Source organism: Phoenix dactylifera, unplaced genomic scaffold (assembly GCF_009389715.1).
Source record: "Phoenix dactylifera cultivar Barhee BC4 unplaced genomic scaffold, palm_55x_up_171113_PBpolish2nd_filt_p 000007F, whole genome shotgun sequence".
In the NCBI taxonomy this organism is placed as follows: Eukaryota; Viridiplantae; Streptophyta; class Magnoliopsida; order Arecales; family Arecaceae; genus Phoenix; species Phoenix dactylifera.
This window is the reverse complement of record NW_024067666.1, coordinates 23,560-51,139: the sequence shown is the minus strand read 5'-3', so window position 1 is coordinate 51,139 and position 27,580 is coordinate 23,560. Positions and strand designations below refer to the sequence as shown.

The 27,580-nt window shown below is 35.4% G+C and overlaps 1 protein-coding gene across 1 annotated transcript; it reads right to left on the bottom strand.

The window, feature by feature from the left end:
* Positions 1-139: 139 nt before the first annotated feature.
* LOC103705425 (thiosulfate/3-mercaptopyruvate sulfurtransferase 1, mitochondrial-like) lies at positions 140-24,224 on the bottom strand. The gene is made up of 12 exons (XM_008789132.3): positions 23,967-24,224; positions 23,260-23,448; positions 20,959-21,018; positions 16,099-16,161; positions 13,792-13,916; positions 10,920-11,082; positions 9,879-9,938; positions 6,660-6,718; positions 3,250-3,331; positions 1,431-1,494; positions 505-572; positions 140-415 (listed from the first exon to the last, which is right to left on the bottom strand). The coding sequence occupies exons 1-12, from the start codon at positions 24,069-24,071 to the stop codon at positions 320-322; spliced, it is 1,134 nt and encodes a 377-aa protein (XP_008787354.1). The 5' UTR covers positions 24,072-24,224; the 3' UTR covers positions 140-319.
* Between the last annotated feature and the right edge of the window lie 3,356 nt (positions 24,225-27,580).

The following is a 27,580-nucleotide window of genomic DNA, read 5'->3' as shown; positions in this document are numbered from 1 at the left end:
TTTGCCAGTTTCAAAAGAACAACCAATATTCAAAGAAAAAAAAAACATAAAAATGTAAAAGGGTAGGCCATTGCCTCCTTCGGTTAGTTCCACCTATGCCCACATCAGTTCTATCACCATTCTCTAGTGAACAACGGTATTACCTTCCGAAATCTAATTTTTGATTCGATGGCTTTGAATAAATCACTTTGTCTAAAATAAATCATGTACAATGTGACATAAGAAGCCTCTGTTCGGCGCAAGTATATCCATCTTGCTCATGTTCTCTTGGTTTGAACTACAAAAAATGAGAAGAAAAACACGAGGCACAACAAACTATTCAAGCAGTGGTAACGGGCGTGTCAGATTGGGATCCCCATTCAGTCCAAGATCCATCATAGATTGGAACATCAGTCTTTCCCATCCGATAAAGACCCTGAAATAAAATGAACTAGTTATTTCATTCCTTGTAGAAAGCACCAAAACTAAGACTACCGTGAAAATTAAAAAGGAAAAAAGTCTTACCAAGGCAAGTATGCAAGCAGTTACACCAGTACCACAAGAAGTGACCACGGGGCGATCTAAAGAGATACCTACAACAAGGTTGGGTTTTGGTAGCAATTGTTAAAAAAAAAAGTACCGTATTACCCAAGGATATGGAATTTCTTTAAGTACAAATAATGCCATTGGTTAAGAGATGCACTAGACAATATTTATGAGCAAAAGATGCACACACTTATGCTTGAATAGAATGTCCAAAAAGTTTCAGGCCATCAAATTACAGGGCGCTTATCTGAGTAGAGTTAGTGGGTCACTCATTTATTGGTTGCCATTCACAAAATTAATAAAGGCTATGAAGAACATCTTGGTATAATGTAGTTAATAACTCTGCCTTCATATTTCGAGTGAGAATGACAAAAAGGAGGACGGTTAAGTGATATTTCTAATTTTGTTCAATTAATACAGTTGTGATAAGATAGGTTGAAACTATAGTGATTAAAGAGATAACTACATAACTAGCTTTGGCAGAGAAGTTTCTAGTGCTGTAAATAGAAGGATCCATCTCATGTCTCTGGTGCAATCACCAGGAGACTTTACCCAGGATAGATCGAACCATCATGCTGTCTAACTTAAAGGAGAGGAAATTCAATAGATCTGCAATCAAGACTTTAACAAACTAATTGTGAGTCCTTTCCACAGTCCATTAGTATTTAAAATTAGATGGATCTAGAAAATTTATGTAGCTGCAGCCTGCACAGAATGAGTAATCTCCAGATTTTTAATGACAGTACAATCACAAAAAATATTTTCTCATGTGGAAAATGTGTCTAGTGCACATATATCATGTCATGCAAGATGCTTTTTTTCGTTAAGTCAATATGTAAAAAGGCATAGACTTGGATAACCATCTATAGAAAATTATGTTTAGATATGAAGAGATTAGCTCTAACCTGCTTGCTCAAATCTTTTAGTAAGTTCACCTGCAGGCAAGAGCATCTGCGAATTATCCAGCATCTGCAATAAGGTAAAAGAAAGCATGATTATGAACTGGAAGCTATTGAATTTGCAAATAGTAGAAAGCCAGGAGAAGACCTCATTTTATGGATTATAGTCCAAAATGCCCCAATTAGCTGTCGTGGCCACCATGGAGGTAATCCAAGTTCATTTAGACACAACAAGTTCTTAATCGCTAGGGGAGAGCAGCAACGAGTGTCTAAATATCTCCACATATCACTAACTAAAACACAGCTTCTCAGAGAGAAGAGAGAGATACGCTCCTTTTTCTCACAAAAAAGAAAAATTATTCAAGATTCAGGCCTAGTAATTCTTCATTCTTTGAGCCTCTACTACATTAGGCTGCATGTCACTTTACCAATTGAGTGTCCAAATTTTTATTTATTAGAATCTATCTCTAAACATTGTAGAGATCATCTTTCTTCTTAATCGGATCGGAGCATAGATTGTAAGAGTTTTTCTGATTTCTTTCAGAAATTCCTAAATATAAAAGATGTAAAGCTTGAGATATGCCTGAACTATAAAATGGATGAATGGAGAATAAAAAGCATACAAACAATAAGACGTTTTGACTTTATGAACTCCAATAACAGACTTGCCAGTTTTATTATTTGAAATTTATCAATGATAAGTAATTTAAAAACCACAGAAATTATATAAAGTGGACCTATACATAATTTAATATGTAAATAACATAATCAAATTGGATATTATGATCCAAAGAATGTATAGTCCATCATATGGATCTACATGTTGTGATGCCAAATTGATCCTGGTCCAAGGATGGGATACAGATCTTAGGGCTATCTTGAACCGGATCATCAGATCTCGATCATAAATCATAAGGTTTTAACAACAATGGCATGTTTCACTTATATTCAAAACTAATTTCTCTCTCTCTCTCTCTCAAATCCCATAATTTTCAATTGACTTGTGCATAGTTTCCATTATAAAAGAATCTTTAGCATCTACTAGCTAAACAATCTCACCATTATATATAATTAAATATCCCTTTTAACTATGCCATGTTGCCAACAAGAGTAGAGCCTCAAGAGGGTGGTATACCAGTACTAATATAGGTTCTACTCACACAACTCTTAATATCTTCTGTCATTCATGATCAGCAATAACAGAATTTCTTCACAAGGTTAAATAGGAAATTGTAATACCTGTCAAACGCACAATGAAATTTGTGTAGGCCCCAACAGGAATGAATCAAGATGTATGTTTACATGTGCAGGACAAAGCAGGTTAAGTTTACAAAGTTGTTGATTTAATTTAAATTTAGGTTCCATCCACATTAATTACAGGCATCAGCACAAAATACACTACTTTCATGTGTTCAACTTGAAACTTAAAATTGGTATGTGAATAGTTAGCTTAATCAAACCATTTATTGACATATCTCTATGTTGCAGCTGTTCCAAGCACATGCATCACGAGCATCCCAAACCTTACGCATATGTAGCTAACATTTAGAAAGTTTTCATGAGTAAATCAAAGCAGTCCATCTATTTGCTATCTGCATGAGGCCCACAATAATCAGATGTCTCACAACCGACACCCTTACCTATCAGAATCATCCCCCACAGGTCTTTTCTTATTTGCTTTAATTATTCAAACTTTAAAGGATAATTGTCAAAGCAATTTCTGACACTCCCCAAGAGGTCATGTCCAGATGCATGAAACAAGAATCGGTTCCTTCCAAAGATGGGCATGTAAATAATTACTTAGGAAATCGATGCAGTTTCCTACCTGACCAAAAGGAATGCATTTGCTGCCAGGCACATGACCACTTCTAATTCCCTTCCGTGGCTCCAGAGCTATGCCATCAAACCTGAGATACAACCAGGCATCTTTATAAAACCAACAAGGTTTGAAATATGCAGGACATGAAAAATGGAAATAAAAGAATGCACCACCAGTACAAGAACTGAAATGTGTGAAGACCAAAACATTGCCTGGCATGAAGAGACATGCATGGTATTTTGGGTCAAATTCAAGTTTCTTTTTTTGTCTTTTATGCCAAAGTTTAAAAACATCGGCAGATACATCAAGACCTAAAGATGCAACATTGACAACTGAAAATGATACAGATTGCTATTTCCTCGTTGAGACTAAAGCATCTTGCTTTCCTCTTAAACGACTTGTGCCTAATCTATGAAATTTCTTCTGCTAGCTACCCACAGCTGCTCCACATAACTGGAAGACATGCATAAGGCTTTCTTCACTCATATGTTAACAAAACCAATCATCATCATTTTTTAATTAGAAAAAAAATGAAAAAAAGTTCATAGAATATATTGATAAATCAAATTTACAACCCATCAATGCATGTTCTTCGAACCTCGATGTTAAAATTGATATTAGAGTGAAAGCAAATCCAAGGGTTGTTACACATTGATGGCAATCAATTTTGCAAAGCAAATAGGCTCCCAGTTAGTGTTCAAGTGTCACATGCCCTCCAAATATCAAATGTAAAGAAAAATGCAACGTGTAATAACTCTCCTGGAACAAGTGATAATGAGATTCAATGAATAAGAAGAAGACAATGGTTTTCTAGGTTGCTTCATTCTGCTGAAAATGAGAGAAGAAGAAATCTGTATGCTAAGTTAGCAGTTGGCATCCATCTCTCCCGTGTCCTATTCTCTTATGCCCTAATTGAGAGAAGAGAAAAGAGAGACAGAGTCAAGGTGGGAGGGAAATGGAGGTTATCGAAGCACTAATAACAAGACATGAGGAGCAGAACACTAGCAGCAACACACTTGTGGAATAGCAGAAGCATCCAGTGTCAATATGTCGGTGTTTTAACCCCCTATTTTTCCTTCTTCATTTGTTGATCATTTGTGCTTTTTCCCTTTATTCATCTCTAGCATGACTAGAGACCGTCTTTCTATTTGGATGTCGGAATTTCTCACCCATGTGTATCAGATGATGGGTAGGGTTAAATCCTCCTTAAGTTCTTTTTTCCCTGGAGTGGGTTTTCTACACATGTTTTCCTTGTTGTGGTGCATTTTTCAATATTGCTACATTCATTTTTTTCATGTTGTTCCATTTACTTTCTTGAATAATAGAATTTTTAATCCATTGCTGGCTTGCTGCATTTATATGTCCAGGATAATATGAATTTGCTGCATTTATCTCTAGTAATTTTAATATATTTTTCTGATTTACTATATTTATCTCCAGCAAAATAATGAATTCTCTCCAATTTTTTTAGTATTACAACAATTCTGAGCTGATTCCACATGAAGATTAGGGTATTGCAACCAATATTTAACAATTTCTTGGTGTTGCAAAGAATTTTGAGTTGATTACATGTAGAGACTAACGGTCTTATATCTGACAAGGCCAAAGCTTTATCTCATATGCATAGTGAAATAATTTTTAATTACCTTCATACATTACTTAATTCAGTCTAGCTACTTCATGAGTTTTATTCAACTTGGAAAAAATGATGGCTCTATCTTATGTCCTAAGCATATCTTTGTTGGTGGAAGGCTCCCCCTGTTTGTAGGGTATACCAGATTTTATCCATCAAGTATGCATATATTATGTAATTGCCAACACGGCACCCTAGAAGCACACAAACTGATAAAAAAAATATGGTGCTGTTTTGGCTTGTTCTTATTTTTAGGTACAAAGAGTCCTTCCAACCTCTGAATTGGATACGGACTTTCATAGAATCTATCATTCTATACCACTGCTTTGCATATACATACGAACGTTCCTCTTTCAAAACTCAGGTGACACTGTGTCAAATAAACTGAACATACTTTCTCAAGGAGACAGTTATGAATATGAATAATTTTTGTAGAATGATGATTGCTCAAGTATGGCCGAGAAGGAACTAAGAGACACGCAAACTTAAACATCATTTGCTAGGACAGTATATAAAAGGAAAGTTTCAGCAAAAAGGTTTCCAAAAAGTAGTGAGAAGGTGGTAAGTGGCACCCCAAACTCTAGAGGAGTTGAACGCTTGACCTTCAATAAGAACCCTTGAAGAAAGAGAATCCATAAAGCCAAGCATAAACATACGAGAGACTGTTCTTCATGTTTACAGTTACTAGTAACATCAACTTACCATAAGCATGACCAACAAGTCTTACCTAACTTATTTGGGTCCACTTCATGAATCCTTGATTTCTTCATTTGAAGGATATAATTCTTGTGCTTAAAAATTTTATGCCTTTAAAAATTTTCAGTTTCTTTTATACCTTTAAAAATTTTCTTGGATTTTCCTTTCTTCTTTTCCATAATCATTCCATACAAATTTGAGCCCCTCTCCTTATCATGATGCTCTTTGGTGCGCCAACAACTATATCACCTCAATTGTTTCCATCACTGTCCTGTACTGTCAGCTTCTAATTTGCTTTGATTCGTGGTTCTATGTTTCAATGTTAACCTTTAAAGATTGCACTAAGAGGATCTAGTTTTGAAGGTTATGGATGACACCTTCAATTCGATGGATAAAAGAAGATACATCAAGAGATGACAATAACAGAGGTCAAGCACTCATAGGAACCCAGTTCTCCCTAACTTGTGTTATAGACAACTTAACTTTCTTGGTCCGAGGATGTATCTATGCCACCTTGCCACATCTTATCTCCACAACTTATTTAAAAATCACTACTTGCGTAGCTTCAATGAGGTCAGAGGTCCTTTCATTATTCGAAAAGCAGACATGAACTAATTGCTAAAATCATTTGATCTAGCCAATATCAAGTTTGCTTTTGCAAAGAGGATTTATGTACATTCAGATGGAAAAGACAAATTCAATTAATTATATGTCTTTATTTGCTTCTAGGATGAAAAGAACTATGGTTTTTATTTTTCATTCTTTCTTTTGGATAAGTAAAGCATTTCAATCAAGAAAAGTTATGAGTAGTTAGTATATACATTACAGACTTCATATTCTTTATAAAATTACATATATATATCATGGAAGAATAAGATTATAATTGGTATCAATATATAACCATAGGTATAGAGAATATTTTGCCATTAATTTATACTTCATATATTTTTAATGAAGTGGAAAAACTTGAGCGAGATCAACTATAACCATACAGAACAACTTAGATGCATATATGAAAAAAGTTTATATCTTTCAACTATGGAGGAGCATAAAATATAGAACAATAGATATGATATCATTCACTTACCTAGGCTTTGATCGAGCATCTATATGTTGATGTGTTTGAGCATCAATGTTTTGTTTAATCTGAAACAGACAAGTCATTTGATTTATTCATTTAAAAAAAAAGACCATGAGAAAAATTAAGTTACAAAACCAATTACCATGAACCCAGAATTCATCAAAACTAAATAAATAAATAAATAAAACCTCATATAGTTCTCTTTTCATAGTCATGTATAAATTTGGAATTCAAAATTCAAGCAGTCAAAGCATCAGTGCCTCACAAATATCTATTAGCAACAAAACTGATATACCCCGGGCGCACACACATATGTAGTAATACAAGCAATCAAATCAGAGTACCGCAAACATTTCATGCAGAAAATTAGAAACCTCTTATAACATTAATAAATATTATTTCATTATATTATAGTTATATATAATATTTGTTATATATAAGTTATACTATTATATTATAATAATAATAATATGAATCTCTATAATATAAATAAGTACAATTATCATAAAGTAATGATATTATTATATGATTATTACAATATTATCCTAATAATTATTATAGTAATTGCATTAATCGAAAATTAGTTGAAACAATGATAGTTATACTATTATTAGAATAATAGATATGTTTGTAGCATGAGTTACTATGATAATTACATAATATTATTATGATACAAATTATTTGATATAATGATTAGATATATTATGATGATAAGAACACACATATATTTTATAACTCATATGATAATAATTAACAATTATTATAGCATAGTTACTATAATATAATTATGATTACTATGATAATATTATATATAGAATATAATATGAGTCATGGTGATATAATAATAGCATTATTAGTATACTCTAATCCTAACAATAATAGTTATATTGTTAAACGATTATTATATTAACTATTACAATAACATACTGTTATAAATTATTTATATTATAAATGATATGCATTACTATAATTATAATTTATATTTTATAGCAGATATTATTAAAATAAATAACTGATATTTAGTATATTAATATTATATAATATGGAAATGTAATCTAATCTAGGCTGTTAAGAGGGTGCGAGGATGCAAGATGGACGGGATAGGATTTGCAACTTAAGATGCCATTGGTACCAAGGCGTTTTTAACCAATACATGATGCAACTTGGAGGCTTTTTATGCAATGAAAATTGCAAGTAGCAATTGAATTGCAAGCAACCAAACAAATATATTCGCTGCAGGTAAACAAGCAGTTCCTTAAACCAATGCCGTGGTCAAATGGGCAAAATGGCAAAACCCAAATAATGGCAATAAATATATTACAATCTAAGCTGATCTTCATCAAAGAAAAAGAGGCTTAAAAAGGGCGAAAGGAAATAACGACACTAGATAAAGAAGAGATAAAACAAAAAGTACAGCTTGATCATACTTAAGTTCAGCATTCACATAATGCATGCCTGAAGTCCTAGGAAACAACTTGAACACTATCGGTCTCTTAGTTTAACCCAATAAAAAAATAACTTAATACAATAAAAGGAAATTCCTAAATTAGCCTTCGCAAGTAAACCTACCGCATCACACAATTTTGATGCTTAAACTCTACGGAACCTAGAGCTGGATAATTTCTTTTTCAGAGAGAATGAAAAAGAAATGAAGATTATCTATTTCTAACCTTGCTTTGTTCAAGAAAACTGATATACATTTTAGTATGACAAAAAAGAGATTGGTAACTAGGCAGATAGGCACACAACCAATCTAGCTCTAACAATTTTCGACCCTTGTCATTTTTTAGTCAGAGTATTTGGAAGCAACTCAGTAAGGAATAAGGATTGATGATAATAACAAAGCATCAAAATGGTCAAGTAGAAATATAAACAGCTTATCTCATGCCAACCTCTTTAGCATGACTAATTCATCCCTGAAGACCCATGCTGCCACTTCTTTGTATGCTTATGTCTAAATTCTGCCATAACGTTACTGAAAGCCTCACACCTAATAGTCCACTGGATGCCCTCAGATCCATTTCATGGAAAATCATTCATATCTAGATAATACAAAGAGATGGTGCCACAATGAGCATAAATGAATTATTCTCAAACTAACCATAATTCAGCTCAAAAGTACAGCTGAAGCAAAAAAGTAAGAAGTGCTCAGTTTAGCTTCACAAAATATTGAGAATGTTCTTTACTTAAAAAACAGAAGAATGATGCCAATTGCAAGATAATTTCCTTTTGATCTTCTCAATTAAATAGCCACCAGCTTGTCCTTATCTCAAAGAAAACTATGCACCTTCTCCTCCATAAGTTCCACATCAACACCCCAGAAACAAGTTTTGACAAGAATCATTGCAAAGCTATACAATAAGGCATTGCATGCCCAACAATGTCAGAGGGAAAAGGAAAAAGAAATAGATCGAACATATCCCGCCACCTATGAATAAGTGACAACTTATGTCTTCACCACGCAAACATATGGCACAAAAGTGGCACAAAAATCCATATCATATTGCATTTCTGCAAATACTCACAGCTCAAAATTATTAGATACTGAGAAATAAAATAAACTTTAACTGGTGCCTCATCACTACAGACATCAGCATTGAGATAATCTAGAAAAGAATAATGCAAATCCCATATTACCAACTCTTGTCTTCTTTCTTTCTCTAGACTCTTTCCAAATCTAGGGGAATAAAAAGTTGCTTATTATTTCAGATGCTGAAAACTTAATAATGTACCCTACTTTTGGCTCAAGTTGCCTTAACAAGGTATCTCTGCACCAATTCATAGACAAAGAGGGTTCACGTTAAATTGAAGGATGGCTGTAGAAAATTCTAATATTTTATTTAACCACAATTTGATCGGTGAAGTAAATCGTATATAGATGGACCAAGGCTCTTCATTGTAAGTTAATATTTTGAGAAGAAGAAATTTATCGAAGTTGCATCACTTCAAAATGCAACCTGATAAAATTGTCCACTAGCAAATTCAGGAAGAATGTCATATCGAGAGAGAATTAAGTAGATCTATCTATAGAAACCCAAAGCCAAAGTGTAATATCTCTACCCAAATATAAGTTATTTTATTATCTGTATCAGTTTCAAAGAAATTAATTTCACCTTTTCATTAATTGAATACTTTCACTTATAGCAAGCACCTATCGTCAACAAAGAGATGAGCCACTAATGATATCTACTTCAGAAGCAGGTAAGCAATATACACTATCCTAACCTGTTCAAGCATCCACACAAGATGAGGCTGGAACTTTGCTTCAAATGTAGCAGGGCCAACCTGCAAAAAAGAGTACTTCCTGAGCAGATATATATTCTACTGGTTCTGTAAGAAAATGACCCAGATATATACAGAGAGCTGATATCAATTATTTCAGCAAGTCAGAAGCTTATGGTGGCAATGAATGTCGTGATATCTAACCATAGCTATGGGTCAGTGGTAGTTCCAAATATTGAACTGTTTGAATAAGTACACCTGCATTGACAATTAGCAATAGTCCAATAGCTTACTAAATACCAAATTGACATTTTTAAAAGGTTAAGAAAGTTAAATTTCCATTGCTTCTGTTTCTAATTTAATCAAGTTTGCACATTCTCTGTCCAATCCATTATTCATCCACACACAGATGACTTGAGAAGCTGACAAAACTCTGTTAGTTAAGTAATTTCATATACGAAGTGTAAAAGATAAAACATATAGTAAACAGATGTCTATCACCTCACCTCCGCAAGCCACTTTCCACGTGTCTCCATCCTTTAAACAAAGGGAAATGTGTAGGAAGTTTTTCCAGTTAAATACAAACTAGAAAAGATAGGTTAATTAATCAACGATCATTCTAGTATATAATTGGTCATGTCAGAAGTCAAGGAGCAAAGGAATGTGAATGCCAAACCCACAAGTCCTCATGTAATAGCATACAAAAGGTCGCAATTTTAGGGAAAAGATAGGTGCATGTTCGATAGAGGGTGAGCATTGGCACAATGGTAAGATTGCTACATTGTGACCTGGAGGTCATAAGTTTGAAACATCGAAACAATCTCTTCGCACCAGAAGGTAAGGCTCCAAAAATTAGACCCTCCTTACACCCGCAATGGCGGGAGACTCATGCATTGGGCCACCCTTTTTATTGGTGCATGTTCAATAATGCAAACCTATCATTACAATACATAATTGCATTTGGAACCAAATAAAGTGATCCACACCAACAAAATTAATTTCATCATAATACTCCATTAATATATTATAGAGAAGTACACATACCAGCTGTCCATGATAAACCTTTTCAACTGCTTCCCTAGCTGCACTTGCTTTCAATATGGCATCTCCAGATGCACTAGATTCAACGTCAAATCCAGAAGCACGCCACTCTGGTAAGCCACCATCCAACACCCAAACCTTATCATGTCCAAAGACTCGGAACATCCTATTTGGCAATCATAAGAAATGAACTTGTTAGGGGAAAAAGCCTACTTCCAATAAATTGAAATAATGCATTAAAATTGTGTCCATGTGAGAGACAAAGCAATCAGAGGGTTTTTTTTGATAGAGAGGGAGGAGAAGCACGGTTAAGAAAGATGAGACAAAAGATTACAATGTCCATACAAAATGAGCGTCTCACACCTAGAACCCGAGTAACAAATGATCAAATCAATTTTGGAGAAGCTCCAAACGTCTCCACAGGATTATTCGGAATATGTCCGTTGTCTATCTAAATAGTATTGTACAACATTGGTGAGACATTCTAAGAAGTTTGCCGAATTTGTGAAGCAACAAAACAACCTGTCGACAGCTGTAAAATAATGCATGTCACTAAGATCAACCTTAAAAATACCCCTTGATAATTACATCATCATAACTAGTAATATCTATCTCTAGAATCAAGCCCTTAATCCGATTCGGCGTCCAACTACCTGTACATCAAGCTTTATAGGACTCCATTTTGTAATGTGAGACTATTGAATCAGAAAAGCATTTTAAAAATCAGCTTACTGGCATTCTCTTCTACTATTGAACACAGAACAATGAAGGGTCATCAGAGTTTTATTATAGCAACAAATTGATAATCAGACCCCAACAATCTTCCAAAGAATCATGGTCATATAGTCCTTTTCTGCACTGGAGATATATCTCTCCCCATTCTACTATAAGCACAGGTCATTACCCATGATGATGATGGTGTCGCATAATGTACTGAAGCCATCAAAGTCTTACCAGAATTATAGGAAACTCATGTAATTCCCTTGGCAGTTGATCATAGCAGTGCTCATTTGCAATCCTATTCACTTGCATTTCCCTTTACATCATCATTTTCGGAAGCAATGTCCTTGCCAATTGAACAAGGACTTCTCAGTCGGGCTACGTGTAAAGTAGATATAAATAAAAAATAAGAGGGAATATGCAGAAAAGATTCCTTCTATCAAAATTTATTCCCATGTTGCCCTTATAACAAAGTTTACCAGTCCAAAAAAAAAATCATAAGTCATAAGCTTAACTGAAAGTCAATATTCTCAACAAAGATTGCAATAGAGAGAATAAAAATATTGCGAACAAACAGAGAACTTAAAATAAAAAATTAGAAAAAGACAAAAGAATGGAAAGAAAATGAAAAGGACAAGAAACAAGGAAGACGGATAGGAAGGAAAAAAAATGGAAGGATTTGTTAAATGACAAGAAAGGAGAGGATGTAGAAGAAGAAGGAAAAAATAAAAAAGGATTTCAAATGCTGAGAGAAGAAAAAGAGGAAGAAAAAGGAGATGAAAAGCAAGAAGTGGATGCCTTAGGGAAAAAAAAAAAACAAAAAGATCATTGGGCCTTTGGACAGTTGGATGGTTTCCTATAGGCTATCGAAGGGTCACTGATAGTCGAACAGCTGTTGGAAGGTAGGTGCACAGTTGGATGGATGGGCAGCCAGCTGTGGATGGTTGCTCCTTCTAGCTTAATGGGGAGGGAGGCATCTCTAGGGTTGAGTGGGGAGATAGATGAAATAAGGAAAATGATAGCAAAACTATGAGGGCTATAGGTGCATTGTTGGATGGATGGGCAGCCAGCTATGGAGGATTGCTCCTGCTAGCTTACGGGGAGAGAGGCATCTCTAGGGTTGAGTGGGGAGGTAGATAATATAAGGAAAACAATAACACAACTATATTAGCTTCATTCTCAATTTTTTTTAAATCAGTTTATTTGTCTCACAAGAGTGAACATAATATAAAACAAGAATGTAGAATTTTTTTTAAAAAAAGAACGTAACTATCAATGTATATTTTAATGAACTAATGTCTACATGGTCTAGCCCCTCTAAGTGCTTACGTGGACCATATAGGCACTAGGCACCAGTTTTGACAACAATGCATAACACAGATACATTGATATATTAATAGATCGACATGAATCCAAATATTTATTTTATTTTTTTATTTTCCTAATGAAGGTATTATATCCACGTTAAAATGTTAAGTTAAAAATAGGCAAAAAATGCAGTCATTATCATGTTCAAGAAATCTTCATCAACTAAAGTTAGCCATTAGCCTCATCCTCTTTTATTGTTAGTAAGAGACAGCTTTGTTAGTTTCTAGTAAATAGTGAAAAATTGTGGGTGTTTTTTGGCTCTTCGCTGCATATTACTGAGTGACTGAGTCCCCAATTTGGTCATAAATTTCGCATATGCTTTTGCACATATTCTTTTCTTCATTGTTCTAAACTCCGAACATTTTCTCAACATTCTTTCAAAGTTAGGCATATTCAAATGTTTTTTTTCTCATCATCACAAAACCTAGCGATATGGCTATCCTACGAGTAGTGTATCAATTAAATTATCCTAATGGAAAGACTGAGAGTATTGGTAATTAGATAGAATGTCTGAAAGCACCAAGAAGCTGAGAAGGAAAAACTTTAGTATTAAACCAATTTTCCTATATTTCTTCATATATTAGGTGTAAAAAGATTGTCCTAAGTTTGCTTTAAGGACTTTCTCAAGTTTATGCAGATATTATAAAGCTGTACTCTAGATAAAATTTCTGAAATACATCAATGATGGATTTTTTAGCAGCATTGGCATCATCAAGTTATCAGAATAAACAAAGTTCCTTAACTAAAATAAAGACATAGTAATTACTACATCAAGCAAATAGCTTACCACCATACACGAGCTGCACTGAATATACCCTTTCCGTCATAAACAATTACCCCATCTTTGTTATAGATTCCAAGAGCAGAAACAGCAGCAGCAAAAGCTTCTTCTGACGGCAACATGTGCGGCAACTGATTCAAATTGCTTGCATTAATTGTTGGTCATGTTCAAAAGTCAAAATTCAAGAAAAGGAAGATATAAATGATAAATCAAACTAATGAATATTCACTGAAAAACAATTCTAGCAAAACATACCAAAAATAGATAAGCATGATTCCATCTTTGGCATGATTATAATATACATTGCAAGTGTTTGACATGATACTAGAGGCTCCACTACATGAATCTTTTTTTCTTGAGAACTCACTACATGAATCTTATTCACATGTAACCTTCTTATTTGCTCCTGCTAATTATGATTTTTGCACCCATCTTTTATAGTATGATGGATTGTCCCCAGCAACCAATTACTGTACCCTCTCATTAATCAAACTGTAGATCCTTAAAATTAAACTGTTCAATAATGAGGTTGAGCAAATTGGGGACCAACAAAGAAATATATACTGTGGCATGCAGAACTTTTTGTCTCATTCAAATGTTGCTGGGAACAATTATAGATCTTGATGCCAGCAGGAAGTAATATGTTTAACTCAAGACAAAAACCCATAAAACAAAACGAGCTATGAATGATGATGGCAAAGTCAATATCTAGAATGAGGAGAAAAAATCCGGCTTAGAAGAAACATGTAACTAAGAGACCCATGAATTATCCCAACAGTTTAACTGGCACAATCAACATGATTGCTTGGATCTTGTATTAAAAATGAGTACATTAATAAATAATATGGTTGATTCATTGTTCATATGCAATAAATTTTGAATTCTTATAGCCTGATAAAGATAACAAGGTAGGATGTTTGAGGGCTCTACACTGGTGTGATATAGCGCTAAATAAACACTGGAAATAGGATATAGCTGTCCTTTATTTCCAAATAGTGCCAATGTTCAAGGTCTCTATTTTTTTAAAAAAAATAAACCACATGTTTCTCTTTAAGTTATTTATAGCATACATTTCAAATCATCAGCAGGATTATAAACAAATATTTTTGATATTTAGATTGCCCATTCTGCAAGTTATTCTAGAGGATATAATGTTAACAAATGAAGCTAAATAAGTTGTCCACCTAGATCAGATTTATGAAGCAGGGCCTTAAGCATAGATGCTTTACATTTACATCATTATGTGTAAGAAACATATTATATGATGAGTCCTTGACCATTATAGTTAAAATGAGCGGAATTGGGCATTTGATTTGAAATGAAGTATGTGAGATTCTCCAAAGTCCAAACATTGTTCTTTATCACCTTGGCTTTATAGAAATACATAGAGAGATAGTTCATGTAGATGAACCTCTTAAGCATTACATGATTAAGGAAAATATTTTGAGATGGATATGAGACAGCTAGACTGTATTTAATCAAAATGTTGGGCAATGGCAAGGGAACATAAGCATAAGATGAGTACAGCAAAGACAAGGGAGTTAGGTGGACCTATGGTAGAACCAAGGATGCTAAAAATGGAAATCAGTACCTCATTAAAAGCATAGGAGCGAGTTACTGGGATTTGATAAGACTGCAAAGTAAAACATCTAGAACTTCTTTCATGGTTAAAATATGTATTATGTATTTTTAATATATTATTTGTTCAATCCTACTTCATCGCCCTAATAGAGGCTAAAATAAGGTACATCTGAGATGACAGCCTGCACAATGCAAGGTAAAAACAACAGAGTAGGCCCAACTTAAGTGTCCTTGAAGAAGGAGGATCCAAGGGAGAAGGTTGTCAACAGATTTGAACTTTGAAGATGCTCTTCAAATTTAGCCTACTGCAGATAAATGACTTCAGGCTTCTTGCTCGTGATTCCATTCATGTTACTAGACCTTAACACAGAAAGATAAATTAAAAAGAACTCAAAAAAGAATTACTAGATTTAGTTAGTAGTGCGTCATTTTATCTTTTTCTAGTTTCAAGTTTGCATTAGTTACTGAAAATTCTATAGATGATGTAACAAGAGCTTGGTGCATCTATATAAACAAGGAAGATTGAAGAAAATAAGAGCAAATTCTGCAAGATGCAAATTCAATAAGAGAAAAGATTTAGAATATCAAGGTAACTGTCAATAAATTGTAAACAATTGTTAAGAGAAAAACTCCCAAAACTTGATGCTCCTTGTTTGATCAAACTATAATATCGCATATCAATTGCGTTCCAAGATATTAAGGATAAAAACAAGACAAGTAAGTTCATCCCACCTTAGACGTTCGATCTGATATTCCATCAACATCAAAGAATAAGGCACCAGGAATGTGAGCCACCTGAATTACAAGAAAAAAAGAGAGCATTATTACTACAAAACAAGCAAGAAAAGAAACAAATTTGATAAAAGAATTTGCTCAAAACATGGTCTATCGTACCAGTCCGTACCGGTCCGGCCTGGGACCGGTACCGGATCAGCGTGGAATCCGGTATCGGTAGTTTATTGTTGGAGAACCGGTACGGAACCGGTTCAGACCGATACGGACCGATTCGGACTGGTACGGGACCGATATGTACCGGTCCGGGCTGCCACCAGTACGCCGACCGGTACCGGTACGGCGGACCTTGGCTCAAAATGTATTCTTCTACACAGAAAGCTGATCATGGAAAATAATTCTAAATTGAATGAAATGCGTACAACTTAAATCCTCACAGTGCCTCAAGTTAGGGCTCCCACATGCTCATGTAGTGAATAGTGCTGTGCTCAGATGTTTATTTAAGACCAAGTAAGGTTTGTTAAACAACCATCCAATAAAGTGTTGAGTGATGGTTTGTGTGCTTGAACTCTAAGCCTCCTTCCTACTGTATATAATGAGCAAGCTGAGATATAATAACAATACAGGCTAGGACCAGCGCATTAACTAAGTTCCACACGGCCACCATCGTATTGTGGACCAGAAAAAGTAATAGATTGTTAAATGCCTTCCACCATCAGATACTGTTATTCATTTTAACACTTCACATATTTGGTTAGTCCCGTCTTTATCTCTAGTCATTCCTACTATAAAACAATCTTTGCTATTTAAATTTTCTCATATCATGTCCATGTCTCTTTAGTGAACAAGATAAAATAAATTGCAGTAATCTGATGACACTCCATCAAATTGGCAAGCCTAGAATCACTTGACATCACCTAAATGGGTTGAAGGTAGGTAAAAGCTACAATGATGGATTATTTAGGTGAGTGATAAGCAAATTTGGCATTTGGTTATGAACTTCACCATTCAAATATGAGCTTTAATCTAGCTGGTACCTTTAAAATGATTAAAGAAATGAATCTATCAACTGGAGATGATGAACATTTGATTGATGCCTTTATTCAGCATATGAACAAGATATAAGAAAAATTCTTGGATAGAGCAGAAATCCCATTATTATTATTGACTTATTTGAGAGCTGAACTAATAAACAGGAAAGTCGTTTAGTGCCTTGCTACATAGAAAGACCTCAAAGACTCAACATGGTTCTGTCATAGAACGGTATGGACAATAGGACTGTAGATATTACTTAAATGGTTAGTTTAATAGCATGTTGTCAAGCTGTGAGAACAATAAACTGCATTTTTTATCATGCATCAGCCCATAAAAAAGTCATACTATAGGATTCTTTTGTTTGACTGCATCAACTATGTGCACCACCCCTCAATTTAGCTCCTGAGAACTTGTCAGATTTCTCCTCTCACTTAGTTGAGCAGCCGACAAAATGGCTGCAACTAATGATCCAATCAAGAAATCCTTCCAAGCCCATGCTACTGTGGAATTCTGCCATTTTAAACTTCAAGCCACTTTCAGCCTCCCAAAGATTTGTTGCATGCAAGCCAATGGACTTCCAATAGTGGAGAGTCTCCACAATGCCTGAAAAACTGCCTAACTGCCCCTTGCATGCAATACTGAATTCAGTTGGGCTTGGAAGTTGCTCTGTGGCTCACCTTCATATTGCTTGACACACTTCTTGCTGTCCTCAGGCTTCAGAAACAGCATGCAAAAAGACTCTTACTTTTTCCAAAAGGAATGAAATCTTTTAGTTACTACTGATAATTCTGTGAAAAAACAGGATTTTAAATACCAATACCGAACTCCAAACTGTTTTTCCAATAGAACAGTATGATACCAGTCGGTACTAGTTCGAAATACCAACTTTATGTACCAAAACTAATAGCATCAAAAAGAATGAAAAACCATTAATAACAGCCAATATGACCGGTATGGTACCGTTGGAATGCATTGGTCCAGATTGGTACAGCCGATGTGTACCGAGACAGATGGTTTCAATGTCTCGATACCATCACCGGTGTCAATTCCAAGTAAAAATGTCAAGATACTGATGGTACTATCCCGTTCCAGTGTTTTATGAATCCATGGCGAAAAGCACAACATTGACTTCCAAACAGGAAACCAAGAAATGGTTGTCCGAGGTTAACAGGTTGCTTATCATTGCAAAATAAAAGTTAATTTTGAAATTGGCTAACTCGTATTGGCTTAACATCAATGTTTAAATAGTTTGAGCCTGAGTCTAATTCATAATTGTTCGGCAATAAGCTCGAGTCCCATTTGTACTTGCATCAAGTTAGGTCATGTTTATTAGACCCACTTCATGTTCAATGGCCTAATATCAAGACTGGTTCAACATTAAGTTGGAGTCATTTTTTGAGACATCAAACATGGTTTGAGTTTTGATAGACTTGCACTTGGTTGAATAGCTAACATTCGCCAAGCGTCCTTACAGGTTTACCTTCTGAAAATTTCACAAGATTTCATGATAGCATCACAAGATAAGAAGACAAGATGGACTTAAATTATAAAAGAGATGATGTCCAGGGAAAGGATATGCCCACCTAAGAAGATATCAATTTAAATTAAAAGATGTCAAAATGGCTTATATGACAACATGGAGGAAAAGGATAGGAGTAGCCAAGCATATCCTTTCCCTAAATGTCATCTATTTCATAACTTAAGTCCATCTAGTCTTCTCCATCTTAGGATGCCACCATGCAATCAAGTCGAACTTTCAAAAGCTAAACCTATTAGGACTATTAGAGTTGGTGAATGTTAGCTATGGACACAAGTCCAAGCCTATCAAGACTCAAACCAAATTTAATGTCTCAAACATAGCTTGAACTGAGTCTTAGATCAATCTTAATATCGGGCCATTGAACATGAACTTGGCCCAATAAACATGAACGAGCTCGATATAGGTATAAGCTGGAATCTAGCTCATTGCCAAACATGAACTGGACTCGAGCTTAGACCATTTAAACATTGATGTTGAGCCAATATGGGTTAGCAAAATTTAAAATGTGTTTATTCCGCAACATTTATCCCACCATCTGGATGTGCCAGTCTATGTGTTTTAGGTGACTTGTATGGATAATTATCTGTCATGTCATGAAGATGGAAGCTAACCAACCTTAGCTCAATTAGTTGGCAGCCTTCTCCACTTAAGATAGGTCAAGGGTCTGAAACCTGGGGGTGGTATCCCCAGAGCATTTCTCCAAAAAAAAAAAGAAAGAAAAGAAAAGAAAAAGACAAGAAGATTGTAGATTTCATTTGCATCATCTAATATTGATGATGGATTTGAGAATGGATTTAAATCTCATCAAAAATTTTGCAACATTTCTAATACCTGCATCTCTAGGTAGCCATGCTACTGTTTCACACTTTCAAATTAATGTAGTGCCCTGGAGCCAGTTCTCGCATTCATAGATTTTCATCATCTTGATTAGGAGTTGATGAAAGAGTTTCCATTATAGGATCAATAGCGCTAATACCAACTAATGCAATCTCAGGAGATGTAAGGACTGCTTTCAAGGGTTTTTTCCCTAAATAAAAAGTTGAACCTGGTATAATCTGGAGAATTGATCATAGGAAAACTTCACCAGAAAGAGAACGTTTTCAAGGTAGTAATGAGAAGAGGAAGATGGAAGTAGAAAAGAGAAGAGAGCATCAAAGAGCCTCCAAGAGGAGAAGAATGTACACCAAATATCTTCAAATATCTTCTTGTCAGAACATCATGTCATTACATCTTAACAAACGATCAACATAACTAGACCCTAATCAGACAAAATTAAACCATCATATCTACATAATAAATTGGCAGCCTCTATGGTTTGCGGGAAAGAGATGAGGTAGGCAAAAGGGGTACACAAGTGCCCAAGTAAGAAGAGGCATTTATTCCTTTCTCTCTCTTCCATTTTCCCTTTAGCCAGCATCCCTAGAGGGACCAGATCTTATTGATTTGATGGCATGGCATTTTATTACTTAAGTTGCTGCATCCTCCGTCTGATCTAAGCTCCCCCAAACTAAAGATTAGATCATCCAATATACACTGTTCAAATAACAAGAGCAGTATAATTGAAAATGAAAGCCTAAATAACTGAAACAAGAGCTAAATTCAATCATCTAGGTCTGCAGGTTTCAGCATTCATGAAATTTAATGAAGTTGTATGCTGGATATCATATTGCTTCATCTTGAACCTAAATTAATATGTGATTGGGGTCTATGATTTCCATGATTCAAACTAATATTTGACCCCAATGGATCCAGAATTAGCATTTGGTTGGGTTTCAATTAGCAAAGACTAGACTTCACTTAACCAACTTCAGGTGCTAACAATCACCTTCATATCCTTGAACCAAACCTTTAACTGAACTAGTAACGTTCTTTTGTTCTGCATCAATCACTACATCTCAAGATTGTTAGACCTATTAACAATAATTAAAGCAAGTTGTATCTGAAAACAATTTTTAGTTGATTTTTCAATACTCGGTCATGCTTAGCCGTGAATATAAAAAGCTATCCAAATAAACAGTTATACTTAATTTGGAAGTCATATGGGATGTATATCTGGGAATATATATATATATATATATATATATATATATATATATATATATATATATATCTTAGAATTTGCTTATCATGCAAATGATGACCATAAACGTTACCAACATGCATCATGCCATCTACCAAGGGTTAAAATCTTATTTAACAAGCTTTACTTTATAGAATATGCAACAAAACTTCATAGACCACTAAAAATCATCTGAAGATATACAAATAACATACTGCAAAAAGACCTGATATTCTTGGAATGGATTTCTTTGCTCATCTGGCATGTACCATGAAGCATCTACAACCTGGCAAAAGGAAACAGTAAAAAAGATGTGAGGATCACAGAGGAAAAAGAATAAAAAAAAATAGTATTTATGTCAACATGAACTCTAAAGTCAACTACGAAAGGTCAGTGAAAATAATGAGCCAAAGTACAACTAGCTACACAATTGGCCACATTAGAACCACAGGAACCAACAAACTTTCAATACTTCCATGACATAATATATGATAGTTCAAAAGGACAAATGCATATAATACTTTACCAATAATTTGAACTCTCACTGTTTTAGAAATATTGCCTAGGCAATGCATTGCATTTATCTATCTGAAATTGATATGTAAGTGCATGCAAACAAATTCACCCTTTAAAGTGCTTAAATACATACAGAAACCAAAAAAAAAAAAAAGAATCCTAGAGGACAGTCCAATGATTTCATGGTTTGTCAGAATATTAATAACCGAGATATGTCTTGCAAAAAAAAGCAAGTGAACAACAAAAAAGTACATCTCATAGTAGAGTTAGAATGACAGAATAATAGGATATGCAATCTCCTTTTCTGATTAGATTATTATATCCAGAAAGAGAGAGATTGTTCTTTCTGCCAGTAATTAACATTTGCACATGTACCCTCTTTAACAGGTACACCAATGCAACAATCCCAATAGAGAACAGAACTACTGAAGATGATTGTTGCTGCAACTAACACTTGTCTGATTCCAGTGACATAAAATAAAAGGAATATGAATTCATTGAGTGGTCATTAGTGCTCTAAAATGGTTGGAGGGGGGTTAACGCATGTCTTATTAGATGGACTACAATGGGTTAAGATAAAGACTTCCAAGAAACAGTCACAATAAAAATGAGTACAATCTCGAATAATCAAAGTTTTTGTCAAAGCTTTTCTAGGAAACCGAACCAATAATATGTTTACTAGCCTATGATGTATCTGCACCAAATTGTAATCCCTTCATGATAGTCAGAAACCAAGTAAATTCAGAAAACAAATAATAAAGGATGCTTTAGAAGGAATTCCAAAAAGTTTAAAAGCTTCTAAAAGCATTAAGCGAGATACGTAAAGGATTATGCAAAACATGAATTAACGGCAAGGATAAAATTAAAGTTAAGAAAACATCACATTGTTTTGGGTAACTTATGAACTATCCAAAAGATGCCAGCAGTATAGAAAATGCTTCTCACATAATAATGATTAATTGATTATTTAAACCATTAATTAGAAGATCAAATAGTAACTAGAAATTTTCCAAACTTCAAACTCATCCATGTCAGTTAATTAACAGAAAAAAACTACATTTTGAACATTAAATATTTATAGGCAACTGGCTGAACAGTGATTATCTATATATAGTAGTAACAAAAAATTGTGTCACTAAGGGTCTGGTTGCATTGAACTCGGCAGGATCAGTTTCTAATGGATTGTGATCCCATTGTATTGTCATCCCCAGCATCTTTTGTCCACTGTTTACCAGAAGAATATCCCACATGAAAACTAGAGTCCTGTGGAGAAGTGCTCCAATCACTTTTCTTTCAACATGGGTGTCAAAAACATTTCATGCAAGCCCCTCTACCTCTCCGTAGCATAGCTTCGTTTGATTGTGATCTTGAAGGTATACTATTTTATACAATAGATTTAATCTAAAAGTTGTACGAAATTTTGTCTAAAATTTGCAGTTTTGTTAAAACTTTAGTCGTGCTCTCCATGACCATTTGGTTTGTTTAAGTAAAGTTTAATACTATTGCTATCTTTGTATCCATTTGATCAACTACAATAGTCACAACTCAAGATTTGATTAAGACCATGTCTCGCATCATGGCACAATGCCATCTCTCGGATAAATCCAAGCATTGTCATACCTTCTCTCTTTAAGAACAAAGGCTGTTGATACTATTAGATGGGCATCACAAGGATAAGCTACCCGAAATTTGAATCCCCCTAATAATTTTTGGGGTATATGAAATCCATTCCACCATTCTTAATTCCTTTATCTCTTTAAAACAGTGTGATGATCATGTAATATGATCAAAGCTTCATTCAATCATTCACAGATCACGTAAAGTTTAAAAAATTACAACACTACATATTACAAATTCAAAGATTAATATACAATAAAAATGCAGTGAAACAATCTCCACCCTAGGAAGACGGCGTACCTTCAAAAATAGATTTAATAAGAACTCATTGGTGATTACTTAGCATCAAGAGAGCTTCTAACTTATAAACAAACCAGTGGAAAGTACAACGCACCTTAACATCAGGCTCTCTAAGATTAGCATGAAGCCATTCAGCAGAAACAACAGGTTCATTATGAGCTTTAGAATGAATTGCGGATGTGATGATTCTTGCACTTGGTGAAGTAGTTGCATCACAGCGAATAAATCCAAAATTTGGGGCAGCAAAAGAAGGCAAATTTGTACCACCATAAGATGCCCTCCTCTGCAGAATATTTAAATAAAAAAAATCGAAAAGCAAAATCTGTCAGCTAGAAAGATAGCAAGAAAGCCAAAACTTTTCCTGAAGAGGATCACATGATTACTAAACCTCATCTCTCCATCTAAACCCTCATTAAAAAAATTACAAAAGCCAAAAATCCAAAAGAAAACAATTTGCAATCAGAAACGGCACTATAGCATTTGTAGCATTTGTCTTACAACAGATGCACGTAAATTACCAATATACGAATTAAGGGTATCCAATAATAGAAAACTAGCCACAGAAGTGGAACAAACGAATTTAAATCCAAAATCATCAAAGTTCCAAGAGATATCACTGATCTATCGTAAGAACGCCCAAAAATCTAAACACTATCATGCATTTATTAGAAGGTAGAGAACCCAATATCAAGAAACGAGATCAGATACCGCCAAAAATCAATTAAATCCGGAAAACCCACAAAAAAGATATGAAAAAGATCGGATTTTTCGCATTAAGTGAAGCAAAAGAAGCAATCCTTCCTTGGTAAACGAATTGTAGATCCGTCTTGAATCCTGGGTAACGAAAGCCGCAGAACGGATCGATCGAAGCCCGGCGAAGGCTCTCGGCAAGAGGGTCGACCCCATCGTTGGAGAGAAGAATAAGGGAAGAGTGGTTTGAGGTTTGGATTTAGTAGAGACAGAAAGCTTCGGCCATTGCCGCCGGGATCGAATAGCAGCGATGGGTTTTTCGTTTGGAGGGACGTGCGAGAGAAAGTCTTCCGAAAACCCCACTTGGTTGATATATGCTTTATTTATAGCCCTTTGTTCCAAATACGTATTAACCTTTTTAACCTGGACTCTTGCTTATATTAAATTAAATCTTCTCTAGCCTAGTCCTTAATGGGCCCGAGTGGCCCACCGACGGCTGGGTAAGTTTTTTGTTTTTTTTTTTTTTCTTTGGTACAACAGCGACTCATACTATCACGCACAATAAATGTGGGTGCAGCCCATAAAATCAAAGAGGATCAATCTCAAGCTTTCAAGCCTAGTATTAGAACTTTAATAGGTCAAGCTTAGGCCATCATATTGTTAATGTAGCACAAACTTATAAAGCTAAGTAAATTAGGAGTGGCAATCGAGTCGGGTTGAACCCGTTATGGATTAAGTCGGATATATAACAAGTCAAAAATCTATCAATCCGAAACCAATCTATTTATTAAGTGGGTCAAAAATTCAAATCCTAGCCTAACCATTTTTTAACCAAGTAACCTAACGCAACCTTCAATGGATTAAATCAAGTTAAACGAGTTATATAGGTTAAGTATTGCCACCCCTACATTAAATGCCGGCAACAGCATGGCTACCTATGCACGTAGGATCCTTAGTTCCAATTTTACGTGCATCTCATTTACCTTCTATGTATTGAAAAAGAAAATGTTTGAGTTCACCGCACCATATGAACACCAAGTCCGCGATCCTATCCAAAAGTCCATGATTAAATAGTACTGGGAATATATGTCTAAGATAAATGCTACTGGTTCTAGAAAGAAAATTAGTATGAAATATGATATGTCTTCGTTACCAAGTCATCAATTGGTTAGCTAACTTGATATAGCCACTATAACTTGCAAGTGAAAGAGGTTTAAATTATTACCAATAATCACCGTAATTTATTAAAAGTGGTGTACATTGTTGACCTACTTTTAAATTTTCGGGATCCATTTGTCAGTTAATATAGTATTAGAATTCAAATTGCTAGAGATCATGAGTTTAAATCCCTCTGAGCCAATTATTATGCCACTCAAACTTGAATCTAAAATCTCTCATTTGGAAAATAAAAATGCCAGTCAGCGGAGCTAGTAACTATTTGAGAAAAAGTAATACATTGAGGTCAGTAAATCTGCACCTTTCTCTCTCTCTCAACTTTGAAATCTACTGCAAACATGCATCTCACGATGGCATATATTCTTGTATTTTAATTTTTTTGCAAAACAAGGAAGCATATTTTTCACCAAACATTTTTTTCAAATTTTATTGCAAAACAAGGGACCATAAGAAAGCCAAAATTTTATTGCCCTTTTCAACATATCAGTTTTTCTTAGAAATTTCAGCGTTCCATCATTCCTACCTATTGAACTAATCAAGCAAAGCTTGCATGATAGGTAGCGTCCATGTAGTGATGATAATACTTGATGCCGATTGCAACGTCATAGTTATTTACTGGAAACCATGCTATTAACATTAAATTATTATTTTACAAAGATGATATCTAGTGATGGCCATGATACCCATGATTCCACACTGTAAGGGTCAGGCTAAAAGATCTTAGTTAGTCCTTTGTGATTTAATTGTTGGGATCAATGCGCAGAAAAGAATCTCTTTCTCAGGAGATAAAAATGTAAAGGCATATCGATTTAACAGAGTGTGGACTTGTTCAAGCTTATCCAAAACTGAAACAAGCTTGAGACAAATACTTGTTTGCAGCTACTTCAAGCCTAGGTTTGTAAGAATCCACTCACCAGTAGACAAATAACAGCTCCAGCTGCTATGTTAATTAGGCCATCAATAAAGGACAGTTCCTCTAACTTTTGCAATGGCCATCAAAATTGGAACCAAGTAGCTTCCATTTTCGCCGTATCTGGACCAAGGTTGGAGTGCAACTCGAATGGCCTTGAAGTTAACTGAAGGTGAACTGAGCAAGCCGATAGACACCGACACAGGTCTCCTCCGGAGATAGCCTGCAAGAAGTCTCCTCGTCGAATAGTTTCCGGCAGAGAACTCTCCGATACCTAAGTCAGAATAGAAAGGCAACAAAATGAAAAGGAGAGAATTTCAGCAGAGAGTAGTTTTGGTATTACGTAGTGCATGCTATCGCATGTGATTATGTACTTGAGATCCTCCGAGCTGCCATTTTATATAGGAAAACCAGATTTGTCGTTATCTGGGTCGGCTTGATGCACTCCAAGTGTCAGACAATGGCCACTAGTATGGCCTTTTGGCGTAGGTGGTGTATGGTACTGACCGCACACCGGATACAAAGATGTTGTAACGGCCAATCGCTGTCCTTGTCGGCACGTGTTGATTGGTTTGTCGTTTGGAGGCGAAATCATTCACCTTGGTCGACTGGCTCCTGGATGAGACCGAAGTCATTTGAGGTCAACTTATGCTAAGATCGATGTGAGGCCAATCTTATCCAATATCGAGTATCCAATATTTCCTCCATCACTTGCCCCCCACTTCCGAGACCGAACTGCTTTCTGGTTCAGGTGATGGAAGTCGAACTGTGCACTCGACCGAGGGCAGAGCCGTCATCAAGCGGCAATAGAAGTGTTGATTGGTCTCCTCGAAGCATTACTGGATATGGTGCCATTAATGCGGGGCTGTCTCGAGGCGTCATAAATGCGAGACCATTCTGAAAGGAGCCCTGGAGAACGCAAATGACGCCTTTAGAAAGGGCTTCGAGGAATGCCGAGCTCGAGCTAGCGGCTCTTTCCGATGATGGACTTCTCTGGATTCGATGGCAACAGTGAAAGCAGCAACGTCGAAGGCAACGGTGACAGAGGCAACGACCCCGACGTCGGCGAAGACGGCGAGGTCAACAGCGATGGCAAGGTCGGCGGCGGCGGCAAAGGCACTAAGGTGGGCCAAAGGGATTGATACTAGGAGATGCCCTCCTTGTCCTGCATCTTCGCCTTGACGTTGCAGACCATGTATGAGGACTCAACCTCCAAGGTGATAGTTTTGCTAGCGAGGATCTCCACGAAGATCTGCATCTTGCAAGGCCGTGTCAAAAACTCTTTTTTTAACTGAAGAAAAACTAGGTATCTTGGCAGCAATGATGGTGAAGGCGAGGAGCGAAGTCCTGCCTCCCTATATATATTTTTTTAGCAAAAGGCAAGTTAATTAGGATTTATTTTTGTTATGAGTATATTATGCGTCTCAGTAATGGACAACTGGTAGCATCTGACAACCAATAAATGCCCAATATCACAGATGAAGGTTCAAAGCTGCTAGGAATGTAAGAATATAGACGTGTGAGTACACTAAAAACATTGGGAATAAAGTGAGAATTTCATTTCATTGTTAATGTGGCTTATGTGAGGCCCAATAGTCCCACATCGGAAAGACTCGTAGGTACCATCCATTCAAGACCT

What these genes read in the sequence shown, in the direction of transcription:
- LOC103705425 (XM_008789132.3), bottom strand. Translation starts at nt 24,071, where the DNA reads ATGGGGTCGACCCTCTTGCCGAGAGCCTTCGCCGGGCTTCGATCGATC. An exon ending in TTGTGTGGATGCTTGAACAG is followed by an intron (nt 6,719 to 9,878) that starts GTTAGGATAGTG and finishes TGTCTGTTTCAG; the next exon opens with ATTAAACAAAACATTGATGC. An exon ending in TAAAAGATTTGAGCAAGCAG is followed by an intron (nt 573 to 1,430) that starts GTTAGAGCTAAT and finishes ACCTTGTTGTAG; the next exon opens with GTATCTCTTTAGATCGCCCC.